General features: G+C 38.7%; 1 protein-coding gene and 1 pseudogene across 4 annotated transcripts in view; both read left to right on the top strand.

The window, feature by feature from the left end:
- LOC148851304 (nucleoporin (DUF3414)) overlaps positions 1-18467 on the top strand; it is a 101647-nt gene that overhangs the window by 44619 nt on the left and 38561 nt on the right. For all 4 annotated transcript variants that reach the window (XM_088947787.1, XM_088947786.1, XM_088947788.1 and 1 more), the window contains 9 exons: positions 10091-10168; positions 10252-10311; positions 10417-10574; positions 11609-11804; positions 12102-12221; positions 13214-13299; positions 13468-13578; positions 15047-15142; positions 15750-15838. In XM_088947787.1, coding sequence (XP_088803913.1) covers positions 10091-10168; positions 10252-10311; positions 10417-10574; positions 11609-11804; positions 12102-12221; positions 13214-13299; positions 13468-13578; positions 15047-15142; positions 15750-15838 — 994 coding nt within the window. The remainder of the gene's footprint in view (positions 1-10090; positions 10169-10251; positions 10312-10416; positions 10575-11608; positions 11805-12101; positions 12222-13213; positions 13300-13467; positions 13579-15046; positions 15143-15749; positions 15839-18467) is intronic.
- LOC148851305 (uncharacterized) lies at positions 5777-7669 on the top strand (annotated as a pseudogene).

The following is an 18467-nucleotide window of genomic DNA, read 5'->3' as shown; positions in this document are numbered from 1 at the left end:
ACTATTACCCTCTCATCTCGCTGTCTTTTCTTTTCATGTTAAAGAAATGTGTTGTCGACCTATATCTCCCAAGGTTGGGAGTTTTTGTTGGGAAGCCTTTCTCGGGAAGAGTTAATACAAGGGGTCTACTCCAAAGGAAAAGACTCGACAGCTGTTTCTCTCCTCATTGGTGTGTTCTCTATAAGTTTGATGGTGAGTCTGGATATCACTTGCTAATTTCTTGTCGGTTTGTTAAAGCTATTTGGGTATGGTTTACTTATTTGTTTGGATGCAGGTGGACCCCCCCTTTGAATGTTCAAAGCTTGTTTTCTTCCATGCCTAATTGGCCAACTAAAAGGGCTAAAATCATGTGGAGGCGTGGTAGAGCTGCAGTATGTTGGACAGTGTGGGAGGAGAGGAACTCAAGGATCTTCTCAAGTAAAGAGAGAGGTATGGAAGAATTTATAGAGAGAATTCACATTAGAATGACACAATGGTTGAGAACACTGGAGCTGTTCAAAGTGTTTTCATTTGTTGAGTTGATAAGGAATTGGAAGGAGATTGCAGATTCATGCCTATATAGAAAGTTATCAAAAGCTTGTTGGAGTCCTCCACCTATTGGATTCACCAAACTGAATTTTGATGGTAGCAACATAGGCAACCCAAGGCCTTCTGGAATTGGAGGTGTGATAAGGGATGGAACAGGGAACGTGTTAGCCATGTACTCTGGGCCGATTGGGGTGGGAGATTCATTGAGGGCTGAGATTCTTGGAGCTATTGAAGGAATTCAAAGGGTCAAGGAAATGAAGATCAAAAAGGTGGTTATAGAAGGTGATTTTGCAATGGTGGTGAAATGGCTGACAGAGGACAGTGCTATGATGTGGAAATACAACAACGAAAAGAGGAAATATAAATGGTTAACCAGGGACATGGAAATTCAATGTAATGGAATAAAGAGAAGTGCAGATGCATTGGCTAATGGTCTAGCTAGGCAAGGGGTAAATAGAGACACATTATTTTGGGCTGTTTTGTAATCACTACAAGATTAGAAAGTTCTTGGGTAACTGGAGTTAAGACGTTTTAGCTCCATCCTGTTGTAATCTTGTTTTATCATTAATAAAATTTCAATGTTACTGATAAAAAAAAAATCTGGTCTCTAGAGCTTTGCCTAGGGTCACATCAGACCATTGTCCCATCAAGATCAGTGTGGAATCCCTAATTAGTGGACCTAAACCATTTAGGTTTGAGAATATGTGGTTAACGAGAAGTTAAGGGGAATAAAGTGGAAATGAATCAAATTTCATCAAAAGTTGAAGAGACTGATAGTCAAATTGAAGGAGTGGAATAAAGATCACTTTGGTAGAGGAACAAAAGTTGAGCCTATTCACACAAATTGAAAAAAATGGATGAGAGGGAAGCCCAAGGGTTGCTGAGTGAGCAGGATAGAGAATCAGGAAGGCAATTGGAGGACCTAGAAGAGGTTTTACTCAGAGAAGAGATTTGTTGGAGGCGGAAGTCAAGGCATAAGTGGATTAAGGAGGGGATGGGAATGCTAGGTTCTTTCATGAGTTGGCAAATGGTAGAAGGAGGAAGAACTTAGTGGCTAGATTAGAGCTAGAAGGGTAGGTAATTACCAATCAAGAGGACTTTGAATGAGAGGGTGCCTTTGGAAGGATTGGAATAGCTGAGATTAGATGGAGAAAAAGCAAGGTGGTTAGAAAGGAATATTGAAGAAGAGGAGATCAGAAGGGCAGTGTTTATGATGGATAGATCTAAGGTGCCAGGTCCCGATGGATTTACTATGGCTTTCTACCAAGATTGTTGGGACATTTTGAAAGAGGATTTATGTGATGCTGTTTAGGAATTTATAGAGATTCATATAGTAAGTCCGGGAGTCAATGCCACTTTTTTGGCCTTAGTCCCTAAGAAATCAGATGCTATCCAACCTAAGGATTTCAGGCCAATTAGTTTGGTAACTAGTATTTATAAAATCTTGGCTAAGGTGTTGTTTTGGAGGCTTAAAGCAGTTTTTCCATCCCTAATAAGCCACGCCCAAGGATCCTTTGTACAAAGGAGACAAATAGCAGATCAGATCCTAATTGCTAATGAGTGCGTGGAGGATATGAGAAGATCTAAAAGAAAAGGCTTTGTTTGTAAGTTGGATCTAGAAAAGGCCTATGATTTGGTGGACTGGCATTTTTTTGGTACAAGTATTGTGAAATTGTGGATTTAGGAATAAATGGTGTAGTTGGATTTTTGGATGTATTAGTTCCTGCCATTACTTTGTCTTGGTTAATGGAGTGGTGGAGGACTTCTTCCCAGCCTGTAGAGGTATCAGGCAAGGGACCCTCTATCACCTTTCCTCTTCATTCTAATAGCAGAGGTGCTTAGTAGTATGATCTCAAAGGCTGATAGAGAAGATGTGATTAAAGGGTGGAGAATAGGTAGGGATGGTATTGCGGTCACCCATCTCCAATTTGCAGATGATATTTTGATTTTCTGTGACGGGGATGATATTGAGAAAGTGAGAAATCTCAAGGATCTGGTTATAAGTTTTGAGAGATTGTCAAATTTGAGTGTCAACTTTGAAAAGAGTTGTGTAGCTGGTGTTAACTTGGAGGATTGGGAGGTGGAGTTTATAGCAAGAAGCTTAGGATGTTCTATGTCGTCCTGGCCTATGACCTACTTGGGGCTTCCGCTAGGGGCAAACCCTAGGGAGGAGAGTAGCTTTTGGTGTCCAGTGGTAGAGAGGTTCCAAAAGAAGTTAACACCGTGGAGTAAAAACTACTTATCCTGGGGGGGTAGAATCATGTTGATAAGAGCCACACTTGCTAACTTACCAACCTATTTCCTGTTTGTGTTTAGGATACCACCTAGGGAAGCTAAGAAGCTAGAGAAGTTGAGAGATTTTCTTTGGGAGCCGGGGGACAGTAAGAAGGATCACTTGATAAAATGGGAGGTGGTATGCCAGAATAAAGAGGAAGGGGGATTAGGGTTAGGGAATTTGATTAAAAAAAATAAAGCATTGTTGGGGAAGTGGCTGTGGAGGTGGCCAGTGGAGAGAGAGAGACTTTGGCATGAGGTGGTGAGTGGTATTCATGGTCGCTCAAAAAATGGATGGGATGCTAGAAGTATCATGGCGGGCAACCTTGGCAACACCTTGGAAAGCTATTGATGGCATTCTTCCTCAGTTTCTTAGTTTTGTTAGGTATGATGTTTGCAATGGTAACTCAGTCCTATTTTGGGAGGATACTTGGGTTGGAGAGGCTCCATTGAAGGACCTTTTCCCTTCTTTGTTCTTTGTTTCAAGGTATAAAAAGCATTTTGTGTCAAAGTTTTTTTCCATTATGAATGATCCATTAACACCAAATTGGGACTTTGGGTTTCGTAGAGGTTTAAGGGAAGAGGAAATTGTCTCTCACAAATCTACTAAGCCTACTTGATACAGTATGTTTGGACCCTTCTGAACCTGATAATCGAATTTGGACACCCCAGCGGAATGGATCCTTTTCATGCGCTTCTTTCTTTAAATTCATTACTCAGTCTATCTCTACTCCCAACCAGCCTTTCCCTTTTAAGGAAATTTGGTGCAAGCCTGTCCCCCCTAAGGTTATGGCTTTTTGTTGGGAAGTGTATTATGGAAAAATAAACACCTTTGACATTCTACAAAAGAGAAGACCTTTTCTCTGTCTCTCACCTTCTTGGTGTATTCTTTGCAGGTCACATGGTGAGGACTGTAACCATTTACCAACATCTTGTTCATTTATTGCAGAGTTATGGGAGTGGCTCTTCTCATTGTTCTCTGCAAGTTTGATTTTTGATCCTGCTTTCTTCCCTTGGCGTCACATAAGAGGAAGAATTATGTGGAGGTGTGCAAGAGCAACGCTGATCTGGTCCGTGTGGGAAGAAAGGAATACCAGAATTTTCCAAGAGAAAGAGAGAAGCCCAAAAGAGATGAAGGACTGCATTCTAAATAGGGTGATTTTGTGGCTAAAATCACTGGACCTATTCCATCAATTCTCATTTAATGATATTTGGAGGAATTGGTTAGCAGAGGCTAATTGTTCATCTATAAAGACTAAAGTGAGTATGGCTTGGGAACCCCCTCCTGAAAGATTCTTGAAGCTGAATTTCGGCGGAAGTAGTCTTGGTAATCCTGGTCCGTCAGGGGTGGGAGGGGTATTGAGGATTGAGAGTGGGAATGTGGTTCTTGTTTTCTCAGGACCCATAGGAGTTGGAAACTCTAATAGGGTGGAACTTGCTGCTGCTATCCAGGGAGTACAGTTAGCAGTGCAGATAGGTGTGGAATAGTTTGTAATAGAAGGGGATTCCAAGGTGGTAGTGGGCTGGCTACAAAATTCGGAATCTATAGTGTGGTGTTTTAAGAATGAAATTAAAAAATTCAACTACCTAACAAGAATCTTGACAGTGAGAATACAATGGGTGGGGAGATCAGCAAACTCTACGGCTGATGGTCTTGCAAAGCAAGGGGTAAATAGGGAAAGTTTGTATTGGGCTCAATTGTAGACTGAATCTATTTTCTATCTTTTGTCTTTCTTCCTAATGTTAGGAGAGGACGCAGTTCGTGCCTCTCCACGGGAAGCTTGCAACTGCACTAGTTTTTATTAATGAAATTTATCATTCTTATTTATCAAAAAGAAAATCAAGAATCAACTACTGATAAAATCTGGGGCTTTTGGCCTCTGATACAGATTCTATACAGGTTCTGGCTGCTGGTCTTTATACTAGCCGATCAAGGTGTTCATACAAGTAACTATAAATCTAGCTTTCTGAATGCAGTAGTGTAACTGCCAAGGCCCTGGGAAATCATTTCTCATCAAATCAATAATCAACTGTTAATCTTCTTTCACTTCAAGATTGACATTCTAATGAGCAGTTGAGGTGAAATAAATTATATCAAGTCAAGGATTTAGATCTAAGTTTCGAGTATGATGTGGACGTGTTTATTGGGAAGAAGTATAGCCGCCGGCAACAACAGTAATTGGGTGTTCTCAGTTCTCATCTTATCTAATTCCAGCTAGATACAGTTCTATCTTATCTATTCAGCATTCTTATCTTATCTGTTTTCAGTAGTAGGATTAGTAGGGAGTCTTATCTATTCAGTGTTCTTATCTTATCTTATCTGTTTTCAGTAGTAGGGTTAGTAGGGAGTCGTATCTATTCAGTGTTCTTATCTTATCTATTCAGTAGTATAGATTAGTAGGGAGTCTTCCTAAAAGCAGGACTCTTATCTCTTGTAACCCTCAATTTAAGGAGCTGATAATATTCAATAAAGGCATGAAAATTCTCAGTCAAGACAGTAGAGGAGAGTTGGTGACCTCTTGAACAAATCACCATTAAGGCGCCAAGATAGGTTCCTCATGAAAAGGGAGGAACAAGGGAAAACAGGAGGTTTTCCCCGTGGACCGACCGGTGACGAGATCCTATTCGTGGGCCCATAACAGAGTAGTGTTCTGACCTTGGTCATAATGAAAGTAATTTCTGAAAATTTGCAGGATGATGTAGCAGGCCAAAAGTTTCAGGGGAATAATCAGCATATTTGAAATTATATTTTTGGGTACATGATTTACAATTATGTTTAGCCATTTATCTTGCCCCTTCTTTTAATTGTGTTTTACATAACCATCCGATTTTTCTCCTATTTACTACCTATTATGGGCTGAAACTAGATATTTTTCAACATTTCGTTCCAGCCATCCTTGGAACCAGAAAGAAATGTTGAAATTTCGAAAATTCTGACAATTTTTAAACCTTGGTGTAATAGAGAGAGCGATTCATGGGTGACCTTGAGCAGTTGAAGACTAGGGTTCATGAACTGGAGCTCAAGATCGTGGAAAAAAGCACGGAGGTGCGCGAGATCAAGGACGACGTCCGAGAATTAAGGTGCTTGATGGAGTTGTACTTTTCCAGCAAGGAAAGGAACTTGGAAGGGGCTGCAACCACAACCGACTGCCGACTAGACATGGCAGAATCGTCTGGCGAGCAGCAGGTCATTGCCCTAGTGCAGGTTAGCAACACCCAGAATGTTCCGAGGATTCCATCGACGAGATTTCAAAGAAGAATAAGAGCAACTACTCCAAGGTCGCCATTGCTGACCTCAACGTCGACCCTCCCGAAAGCGATGACGATGACTGTGCCTTCATCGCTCCTTCTGATTCCACCAGGAGCATTAAGGAAGAAAATTGTGGGGAGAAAAGTACCTCAGTATGTAAAGACGCTATGGTTGATGCCACAGAAGGAGAAGCTAAATGGTTAAATAAACTGGGGAAGTGTCGTTCAAGAATTAACAAGGGCAAATGTTCTCTTGAATGTGGGCCTGATACGGATGCCAATCAACACTATCAAGGGGCTCCAGCATCCCGTGAGGAAAAAGTCAGCAACCTTAAAACTGGTTTGGTTCATGTTGCAAGGAAGATGCCCAAAAATGCCCATGCACATTTTATACTTGGCCTAATGTACCAGAGGTTGGGTCAGCCATAGAAGGCAGTGCCAACATATGAAAAGGCAGCAGAAATATTACTTCGGAGTGAGGAAGAGACTGACAGGCCTGAGTTACTTTCTTTGGTTCAAATTCATCATGCACAGTGCCTCCTGCTAGGAAGTGCAATTGATCATTGTGTCGATAAAGAACTCACGCATGAAGAACTTGGAGAAATTATTTCTAAGTTGAAGGAGTCAGTGCAGTCAGTTATTAGGCATCTGTCTGGAATACACTTGGTTTATTACTTATTAGAACTGGCCATCTACAAAGTGCTATATCGGTTTTATCCTCTTTGTTGTCTATTGCTCCTGACCACTTGGATTCCCTTGCAAATCTTGGGATTGCTTATCTTCAAAGTGGTAGCTTGGAGCCGTCAATGAAATGTTTTCAAGATTTGATTCTAAAAGATCAAAACCATCCTGCGGCCCTAATCAATTACGCATTTCTTCTTTTGTGTAAATATGGTTCAGTTGTTGCAGGTGCGGGGGCAAGTGCTGGTGAAGGAGCTTGTATGCCTCATGTTGCGGTTGCAAATGTTGCGAAAGAGTGTTTGTTAGCTACAGTCAGATCAAATCGTAGGGCTGCACATATCTAGGTGAATCTTGCTAATGCATACTATTTGGCTGGTGATCATAAAGTGCTGGAAATTGCCTGGAGAAGGCAGCAAAACTGGAGCCTAATTGCATGTCAACTCGATATGCTGTTGCGCTTCATCGTATCAAGGATGCAGAAAGGTCTCAAGATCCCACTGAACAACTTTCATGGGCTGCGAGTGAAATGGCTTCAATACTCAGAGAAGGGGACTCTGCAACAATTGAGCTTCGGATAGCATGGGCAGGACTTGCCATGGTTCGCAAGGCTCATCATGAAATTGCAGCAACGTTTGAAACTGGACATATTGATTTGACGGAAGTGGAAGAGCGAGCTCTGTACACACTAAAGCAGGCAATAGAAAAGGATCCAGATGATGCAGCTCAGTGGAACCAGCTTGGCCTTCACAATCTTTGTACTCTACGGTTCAAGACATCTCAGAAGTACCTTAAGGCTGCAGTTGCCCGCGGCAAAGAATGCAGCTACGCATGGTCAAATCTTGGTATCTCACTGCAGCTGTCTAAGAATGAACCCTCTTCATTGGAACCCGATCTAGGTGGCAAAATCATTCCACCTATCCTGGATTCCTTTGACTGAGTTTCAAGACACATATCCTGATTTTGAGCTTGAGGACAAGCTCTTAGTCCAGGAGGGGAGTAATGATGTGGACGCGTTTATTGGGAAGAAGTATAGCCGCCAACAGCAGCAGTAATTGGGTGTTCTCAGTTCTCATCTTATCTAATTCCAGCTAGATACAGTTCTATCTTATCTATTCAACATTCTTATCTTATCTGTTTTCAGTAGTAGGATTAGTAGGGAGTCTTATCTATTCAGTGTTTCTTATCTTATCTTATCTGTTTCCAGTAGTAGGATTAGTAGGGAGTCTTATCTATTCAGTGTTCTTATCTTATCTGTTCAGTAGTATAGATTAGTGGGGAGTCTTCCCAAAAGCAGGACTCTTATCTCTTGTAATCCCCTATTTAAGGAGCTGATAATATTCAATAAAGGCATGAAAATTCTCAGTCAAGACAGAGTAGAGAGGAGTTGGTGATCTCTTGAACAAATCACCATTAAGGCGCCAAGATAGGTTCCTCAAGAAAAGGGAGGAACAAGGGAAAACAGGAGGTTTTCCCCGTGGACCGACCGGTGACGAGATCCTATTCGCGGGCCCATAACAGAGTAGTGTTCTGACCTTGGTCATAATGAAAGTAATTTCTGAAAATTTGCAGGATGATGTAGCAGGCCAAAAGTTTCAGGGGAATAATCAGTATATTTGAAATTATATTTTTGGGTACATGATTTACAATTATGTTTAGCCATTTATCTTGCCCCTTCTTTTAATTGTGTTTTACGTAACCATCCGATTTTTCTCCTATTTACTACCTATTATGGGCTGAAACTAGATATTTTTCAACATTTCGTTCCAGCCATCCTTGGAACCAGAAAGAAATGTTGAAATTTCGAAAATTCTGACAATTTTTAAACCTTGGTGTAATAGAGAGAGCGATTCATCTCTTTTGGAGTTTCCAACACCCATCAAACCTGACTGAACCATCAAAGCTTCTTAATTTTTTTTTGAGAAAAGTTGACTGATTTCATTTAACAAAAAGAGGGGTGCACAAGAGGGTGTACAAGGAGAAAAAGAAAGAAAAACAGGGATCAGACCCCTGAGAATTACACAGGGGGGATCTTATCACAGTACAGTTCTAAAAGAGTACCTAATTTTGCTAACCCATCTGCAAGAGCATTGAGCTCCCTTGGGATCCAGTGCAGGTTTGCATTTGAAGCTGCCAATAAATCCCTTGCTTCTGCTAGGGAGTGACTGAGTCTCCACGGTCCAGCCTTCTGTCTTCCTAGCCACTTTATGGTGTTAGCTGAATCTCCCTCTATGGTTAAGTTCTGAATGCCTAGCTAGTTGATTAAGCAGATCCCTGTCAGTGCAGCCATCACTTCAGCCTTAGTAGAGCCAGCTGTACCTATCGGTCCGCTGTACACCCAGCAGGTGTTTCCATTTTCATCCCTTAGTGCTCCCCAATACCAGCAGATCCAGGGTTACTTGAAGCACTTCCGTCGAAGATTAGGGTCCATGTTTCTTCCATCCTAAGGGGAGGCCTCCTGTAGATTGGGGGGAAGGAGGTGGGGGGGGGGAGGAGAAAAGGAAGAGACTGGCGTCCCTGTTGAGGTCATTTATGGAGACTCCTTTAAACTTGTCTGAACTGGCTGCCCACTGATTACAGAGATAGGTGTTGTGTGAGATCAAATCAGGCCTTGACCTTGCTCTATTCTCAAAAGGGCGGTTGTTCCTTTCTTCCCAAACTCCCCAAAGCACAGCATGCAGAATTATTTGTCAAAACACCTTGCCTCTCTTGCTTAATCCTTTTCCTTGCCACTGGTGAATCAGGTCCTGAAGTTGATTTGGAGCAGCCCACCTATACCCCGCTAGCTGGAGGAAATGACTCCAAATGTCTCTGGTTTCCTGACAGAGGATGAAGAGGTGATCAGTTGTTTCCCCTTCTCTCAGGCAAAGGATGCAGACATGGGGGGAGATAGGTAGTCTGCCAAGGTTCTTCTTTTAAAGCATCTCACAAGTGTTTATCCTTTTCAGATATTTTTCAGCACTTTGTTCTTGTCATCCTTGGAACCAGAAAGAAATGTTAAAATATCAATAATTCTGACTAAGTTTTAAACCTTGTGCAATCAGACCTGACTGAACCAGCAAAACTTCTTATGACATTCCATTACCATGTTTTCATTGCTCAACATTCAAGGTGGCTTGTGCAGGTCCCTGCACATTCTGTTTCAGCATAGATTTTAGATCATTTTACTCTCTGCATACATCAGTCTTCTTTTCTGTTAAAATTTTATTTCCTCGTTTGGATTATCAAGGAATTGTGTACATGCATTTACTTTTTTTTTTAATTAGCTGGTCATGGAATTTAGTGTATTATTAAGATGCTTTCTTTCTTAAAAGAGAACATATGCTAATTTTCCATATTGATTGTGGAAATTATCTTGCAGGGTCCTATTAGTGGTTATCGAAGTGTCTTGAGGACATTCATTTCTGCATTTATTGCATCTTATGAGATTACACTTCAGGTAACTTTGGTTTGAAATTCTGTTATTATATTTGAAATAATCTACTATGCTTCTTGCTTATCCTTTCTTTCTTCATGGTGCAGATAGAAGATGATACCCTTAAGTTGATTTTGGATATCCTCTGCAAAATTTATCAAGGAGAGGTTTGGTCACAATACTGGTTGTTATAATTTATAAAGATATTCACGTTCACTATGTTATGCTGTAACTAGCTTAGTTTATGGAGGTTATTGCCATTTATTGTGCAGGAGTCACTTTGTGTTCAATTTTGGGATAGAGACAGTTTTATAGATGGTCCTATTCGGTGTCTTCTTTGCACTTTAGAGGGTGAGTTCCCATTTCGAACTGTTGAACTGGTTCGCTTCTTATCTGCCCTCTGCGAAGGAACATGGCCTTCTAAATGTGTGTAAGTAGAATTTCTTTTATGTATTTATATTTTCTGTGTTGGTTGTTCTTTGTTTTTGTTTTGTTAATTTGTTTGCATGGCTCCATTTTTTTGCCCTGTAGAAGATTGTAGGGTCTTCTCTCTCTTTCTTTGGAGGACCCTTTACAGTAGAAGCAGATTCTTCTAGTTTTACTGTTGCGTATATGAGGCAGGCTGTGTATATTTTCCAAGAGTGTCTCATTCTCTGTCTTTGTTTATATTTGTGCTCTTACTGATGTTAACGAGTTTGTTGATTCAATAGCAAAAGATGGTGTCCTAGCTTACTAACAGAAATGGTGATGTAGTTTTGGCTGGGGTTTTGATTTGGAAGTATCATGCCAATCTAATATGAGGAATCTGGATAGATGACACATCATGGAACACCTCTCATGGTAGTTGGAAGTCACAGTTTGTTAGGATGCTTATATAAATATATATGCATAAATATGTATAGGTGTAATACCGGAAGAGCTTTGACCAATCAAAACCCCCAGGCAAATTTTGATGAATGCCACTTGATTGGTTACCACTTTTTTGATATTGTGTTGGTAGGAGAGATTCTTATATCCTGTAGAAGCAACTATTTGATGACTATAAAATGATGAGTGGCTGTTATATTTCCGTTTTCTTTTATTTTTTTTAAACACAGAAATACTAGAAAATTTCTGTTACTCCATCTTTTGCATCCACACATTCGTTGTGGTGATTAGGGAGGAAAGACATTTACTTTAAAGCTTCCATCCTAATTTTTGAAAGTAAAGACTGTACTAGGTTTGGGGAAGTGCATATCCATAACCTGCATTCTTCCCCAAACATAAAATTGTTCATGCTTAAACCAATAATGCAAACCATTTTCTGTACTGGATGTTCAGCCCATAATTGCATATATTGTATACTGCTTTTTTTTATTTATTTTTTCTATTTTTCATTCTTGAAAGATTTCTTGGATACTGTTCAGATCAATTCTGGCTACCAGTGTAGTCTGATGCTATTTTCTTTGCTTATCATTTCAACAGGTATAACTTTTTAGAAAAGTCAGTTGGTATATCAACATTGTTTGAGATCCCTGGTGATGTAGAAAACATTTCTCAGATCATGGAGACATACTGGCCGCTGCATGTTCCTGGGGTTGAAGGCCTTCTGATTCCTAGTCAAACTCATGGTCACATTTTGAAAATCATTGAAAGAAATACTGCTCTTGTTCGTTGGGAGGTATATGGGCCTAAATGCTGAACATTCAATTTTTCTTTGTGATCTTTAATCTGGGTATTTAATTTGGATAACTATATTAGACTTCTCTTGTTGTGGTTTGGTAAAATTTATTCATGCTTAGCCTCATCCTCCAATTTGTTTCCATGTTAATGGTCTACGGATTTTTTTTTTAATTAGAAAAAAGGACTTGTAAATTATGATGATGGAGAATACAATATTCTTCTTTATAACTGTCACTATTGTTTTTATTCCATCTTTCGTTTTGGTTTTACCTGACATGTATCACATATGGTGCAGTGTGCACAATCTGGAGTGTTAGTGTTGCTCCTGCGTTTGGCCCGGGAGTTCTATTTTAACAGACATGAGGAAGTACTTGTTATTCTTGACCTTCTTTGTCGACTGGCGTCCTTTAGCAAGGTATTCTGCTTTTGATATTTCATCCTGACCTGCTTTGTCAATCGGTGTTCCTCCTTAATGTTGTTGCTTACCTAATTATTTAAAATTTGGGTCTACCTATGAGGTTGTGATGAATGGCTGTGGACAGAAACTTGGGGAGGCTGTGAGCTGTGGGTGTTAGCATGATTATCACATTCTGACATGGCTATGTGGTTCTATAAACAGCAGGTCCTCAAAATCTATGAGACTACGAGTGTTGACTTCATGCTTGTACATCATGGCCACACTGTAGTACAACAAATGTAGTTGGCCACACTTCATAGCTGCTTAATCATGCACATTTTTTTTTGGTAGAAAAAGACGAATAAGATTCCAAACTAAATCATGGGGTCCAAATAGAGTACAGAGGACATATTGAACACACCCCACTCTAGACATACAACACTATGCTCTCCAGAAAATACTACCACTCACCATGCATATATGATGTACATTATAAAGTAGATAAAGTAGTACTATCCATTTCACCAACATTATATCTGGCAAGTGTTTCATGGTAATATGCTTCTAGCACACCAGAAATTTATAGGAACTGCAGGCAATGAGAATGACATTCTTATTGGATTTCCGGAGAGTAAAAGTGGAAAGAGGTTCTCAAATTTATTGGCTGCGTCAATAGTAGAGAGGAGGGATCATCACATATGAGACATCTAGTTGGAAAAGCCAAAGCTCTTGCATCTGGATTGAATATTTACTTGTAAAAAACAAAAAACCTGGAGTGAATATCCTCATTCACATGAATAAGGAGATTGGTAATATTGGGTTTACTTAACCAGGTTTGTGTTGATAGAATTGAGCCTTGTTTTTTGCAATTCGGTTCTTTAGTAAGAAAGACCTGTATTTAAGAATAGACCATCATGTCTATGTATTATGTGGATGAGGCTGCTATTGGGATTCTTTTTATTTTAAATATGTTTTGTCCCTGAGCTGATTTTAAGTTTGTAATTTTGTAGGCTGTATGTTTTTCATTGTTGGACATTGGTAATTCATCTCCAGTTCAAGCAGCTCGCACAAGTGGGCATATAGAAGAGAGTTTACGGTAATTTACTGGCTTACAAAATTTTCTAGATATTTACTTTCATCGAGCCTTCACATTTTGTTTTATTGATTGTGCCCTATGATCATTTTGGATATTCTTCCATGTCCTTTTTTACAAATAGTTTACTATTCTATTTTCTCAGTATAAATTGTTTATTGTCTTCTGTAGGGTTGATGTTGTTGAGATTATCTGCACTTTGGTAAAAAATTTATCGCCTGATGGTAGTGGTGCAAAACTGATGGCCTTGAGTATTACTATAATGGCGAACATGTTGAAGTGGTATGCCATTCATGTTTCTGTTTGCTTTGCACATGTATTGTGATTCTGAATACGTATTGTTGTATGGTTGTATCACTAAGCTAAGCTATACAGAAGGTGAACACCAAATGGACAACTATAAACAGAAGGCTCATTAGTAGTTACTATTCATCAGCTTCTCAAGAACCTTGGCCTGTATAACTTAACTCGGCCTTAATCCCAATTATTTGTAGTCATCTACACGAACTATCTCCCTCCATTATAGGCCATCAAGAGCTTTCCTGTTAGGTTATAAGCCCTTGGATTATTTCTTACTTTAAATAACCATCAGCTAATATATTGCATTCTTTTAAATTCAAAATGAGATTGTATTTGCTACTACAATGAATATGATATTAGATGATTTGCTAGTTTCTACAGTTCCAGAGATACTCCAATTGGCTCACTATTCAGTAAGGCTGTGTTTGGTAAGAGTGCAAACGCTGAACTGAAGCGAATTTGCAAACAGGTTCAGCTTTGCAGGTGTTTGGTAAGAAAGCATTTTTATTACAGAAAATGACAGTAAATTTGTTTTGTCTGACATGTTTCATTCAAAATAGGAGCAAAGTTTGTTTTTGAAAACTCGAAGCAAACTTTGGCACCCAAAGTTGATCAATGTAAAAATGGTAGATTCCTGTCTTGGAATTCATGTATGTACCCATCACAACCAAATACATTTTTTAAGAATACAAAATTTATCAAGGCAGAACCAAACCAAGTCTGCATTTTTTCATGAACTATTTGCATTTGCATCTTACCAAATGCACTCTAAATGTTTTCACATTTCTTCTTTTACTTTTTATATGAATGATTCTGATTTTTTTTTTTTTTGCTTCAGTAGATTTTTTTCATTTATACTAACCTTTTATGGACTTATTTCATTGATATTATGCAATTATTAAGTTTTGCAAGTCTACCATTTCAAACATGTTCATGTCTTACACTGTTGGCCATAGAAGAATAAATATAATGTAGTTAATTTAGGGAAATGTAGTTGAACAAACAGTTTCCAAAGCCAAGTCTTTTATTTGTTTGCCATTTGCCTTAACTTGTGGTATTGGGGGAAATGTGGCCGAACAAACAGCTTCCAAAGCCAAGGTATTATTTTTATTTGGCATTTGCCTTGCCTTATGGTTAATCATGGTCAGGAGGACATTGATAAAAGTAAAGAGGTGCTCCTGATTATTTAAATCTCTGACAAAATGATTAATCACAATCATATCCTTATATGAATTTGATATTAGAAAAATGTTTGACAATTTCATGTTAAAATTTGTGTCGATTTTCTTCTATAACTGGAAAGTAAGGCTCCTTGAAAAAAATAATAAAATAAATAATTGAGAAGGGTTTCCATTCTTCCTGTACTGTGTGTACATATAAAAGAAAGATTTTTTTTTTTATAGTGTGTAATGGTGAACTTTTTGTCACAATTCTTTTGTTGCAATTGCAGCTCTCCATCTCATGTTGCTGTGGTGGCTCTAAAGTCAAATATACTTGATGTGGCCCTGAGGATAAATAATTTTGAAGAGAACAGTAATGTGTCAAGGTGAATTCATAGTCAAACAATATCCTTTTCTTATTCCTAAATAACTTGGTCTTAGCTTGGTGGTAATAGTAGTTGTTATTTACACAAGTGGTGAAGGTTCAAATCACATTACATGGATATTATTTTATTCATAAATCCTTCTTTTATCCCTTATTGGTGCATCAAAGAAATGTTTAAGAACTTATAATCTGCTTGCTTCATCTTACTTTTCAATTTTTAACAGAATTATGTTATTTTGACAATGATGTACTTGTATTTTAGTATTCCTTTTAGTTTACAAAGCTGCTTTTATATGCATTCCAAATTTATTGTAATAAGTGTTGGTTCCCTTGATGTTTCCATCCATGGAATGTTTTCAATCAATAATTTAGTATATTTTTTGCTTGCAACTCTCCTAACTTAGTAGAATATATTTTAATAAGTATACTATTCTTCCCTTTTAGATTTTTCTTCTTTCACCTTGGAAAAGGATTAATCTCAAATACACTTTGTACGCTTTTCCCCACTGTTTTTGTGTTGCTATTAGAAGAGCATTGTTAGATTGATTTAAGTTTTAGATTTAAAATCAAGCTTTCATCTTGTCACAAGGAACTTCTCTTCTTTTCAGTGGCAGATGGTGTCTGTCGGGTGGACTTGCAAGAATGCTCTTAATTGATTGTGAACAGAATGAGGAATGTTGCCAATTGACTATTTCAGGCATGTTTCTCTGATTCTTGTTGAATGAACAATTGTCTTTAAACTGTTTTTGTTTGTTGAGGTTCCTACATTATGTTATTGTTAAGTTTCCTGTTTATGCTTAATGTTTAAGTCCTGCTTCTCTATTCACACCATTTCCATTCATTGGCTATTCATGTCATTAGCCTCTTCTAGCATACTCTAAATCCTGAATCTGTTCTGGCTATTTGACCAAGTTGATTGTTAGCAAATTCAATATTAGATAAACAGTTATGGTGATCATATGTCCAGTTATGTGTAGTTCATCTTATTGGTTAAATTTTAACTAGGTTTATTTGAACATATGTTTAACTAAATAATACTATCCCACCTATGGTTCGAGCTTTCTGCAAGGAATCTTTCCTTGGAAAGGTTAGCGCTTGTGATGTGCTGCAAAGAAGAAGGCCTTTTTGCTGCCTCTCTCCTCATATGTGCTTGTTGTGTGGAAAAGTGGAGAAACCCTACCCCACTTATTAATCTCCTGTTCCTTTGTTACTCTTATCTGGGAGTTTCTCTGTGATCTCTCCGGTTGCAGATGATTCCCTCCTCAAGAGGTGGCAGACATTTTCAGGCCTATCTTCCTTCAGCAATTAAAGAAAAGAGGAAGGTTGATATGGTGAGCTACTAAGGCTGCAACTGTTTGGGTGGTTTGGGAGGAAAGGAATAACAGAATTTTTAATGGCAAAAGTAAAACTGTGGAGGGGGTTATTGTGACAATGGAATACTTTCAGAGTTCACATTTTGGATTGAAAACATGGAATGCTTTCAGAATTCACATTGACTGATATTCTAAGGGCTTGGAAGGAGAATAAAAATGGAATGGAAACCCCCCACAAGGTAGTAAAGATAAGCTGCACTTTGATGGATGCTCTCTGGGTAATCCGGGTATGGCAGGTATTAGTGGGGCAATTAGAAATTCAGAGGGCAAATTGGTGGCCCTTTACTCCGGGACACTCGGTGTGGCTAATTCCATAACTCTGAAATATTGGCTTTACTACAAGGTCTCAGATTAGCTAAGCAATTGGGCCTCAGACAAGTAGAGGTGGAAGGGGACTCAAAAGTTCTCTTGGGCATGAAGTAATAGACATATTCCATGGACTCTCAAGAATGCTTTCAGGGAAATAGAAAGGACTTCAAAAGAGCTGGATGCTGAATTCAAACGGGTTAGAAGGATTGCAAATGGGCTAGCTGACTTCCTTTCTAAACAAGGGGTAGAAAGGCAGCAATTGTTTTGGGGATCTTTGTAACATAGTGTTGGTTTTAGGGCTGATGTTGTGGTCATTAAATTAAACTTTTAATGCTTTTCACATATTTTTAATATAATCAAAGTTCCATTGATAAAAAAACTAAATAATACTATGGTTCTTAGTGCTGATCATTTTCTTTTCTACTTAAGACATAAGGTTTTCTTGTAGTAAGATTAAGTTGAGCTTTTCCTTGGTATACTAGTATTGCATTTTAGTTTAATTTCGGGTCTTTTTTGTTTCTCCTGTCATTGTTTCTTTTCTCTTCTTTCCATTGTACATTTTGTTGGAAGAGGAGATGTATTCTTCTGTTTAATTATATGGTACTAATTAAGCTTTGTTGCTAACTTTGTGGGCTACCAATACATCATGACATGTGTTAGTGCATTTGTTAGATTGCTTGGTATTTAGTGTAGCAATTTTTTCTTTTCTTTTTTTCTTTTTTGTATGTATTTGGTTCACATAGTGGAATCCAGAATAAGCTTATCACTTTCTTTGCAAAGTGCAATATGGTAAGAAGAATATGACTATGTTGGTTCAATGCAATCATTTTGTTAAAGTTCGACCTGCCCTAGAAGTCTGTTTTGTTTGTTAGCTGTAAAGTAAACAACAAGAAGGAAGAGAGGAAAGAAGAAGGAACAAAGAGGAAGGAGAAGAGAAAAGGTCTGGTTCGAAAATAGGAAAAAGTCAACCCTAGTTTCGGCTAGACCTATTATTATATTATTAATGTGACTAGAAAAGACATAAGTGCCCTTATTTAAGTAAAGGGCACTTGAACTAACATAGTAGTACACATCAGCACTCTCAACAGGTACAAAGACCAAAATACCCCTTCACTAACACTCCCCCTCAAGTTGGTGAGTATATATCATATAATTCCAGCTTGTTACATATGTAGTCCACTCTCCCCCGACTCAAACCTTTTGTAAACAAGTTTGCCCACTGATTTCCTGTATTAACACCGGATTTGAAGAGATATGAACCGCTGCCTGATTGTCACAATAGAGCTTCACTGGAGTACTGATGTCATATCCTATCTCCTGTAGAAGATTCCTTAACCACACTAATTCACAAGCAATATGTGCCATGGCCTTCTATTCTACTTCCGCACTGCTTCTTGCCACAACTGTTTGCTTCTTACTTTTCCACATTACCAGGTTACCCCCTAGGAAGGTACAATAGCCTGTGGTAGACCATCTATCATACATGGAACCTGCCCAATCAGCATCGGTGTATCCTTCTACTTCCAGTTTTCCACCACTTTTGTACAGTAACCCACGACCAGGAGCTTCTTTCAAGTACCTCACAATCCTTAGAACTGCATTCCAATGTGGGACCAAAGGTTTCTGCATGAACTGACTCACCAC

Source organism: Nelumbo lutea, chromosome 5, assembly GCF_056320005.1.
Source record: "Nelumbo lutea isolate HS-2025 chromosome 5, American lotus-T2T, whole genome shotgun sequence".
In the NCBI taxonomy this organism is placed as follows: domain Eukaryota; kingdom Viridiplantae; phylum Streptophyta; class Magnoliopsida; order Proteales; family Nelumbonaceae; genus Nelumbo; species Nelumbo lutea.
The sequence above is the reverse complement of the archived record's forward strand: the minus strand, read 5'-3'. Positions and strand labels throughout refer to the sequence as shown.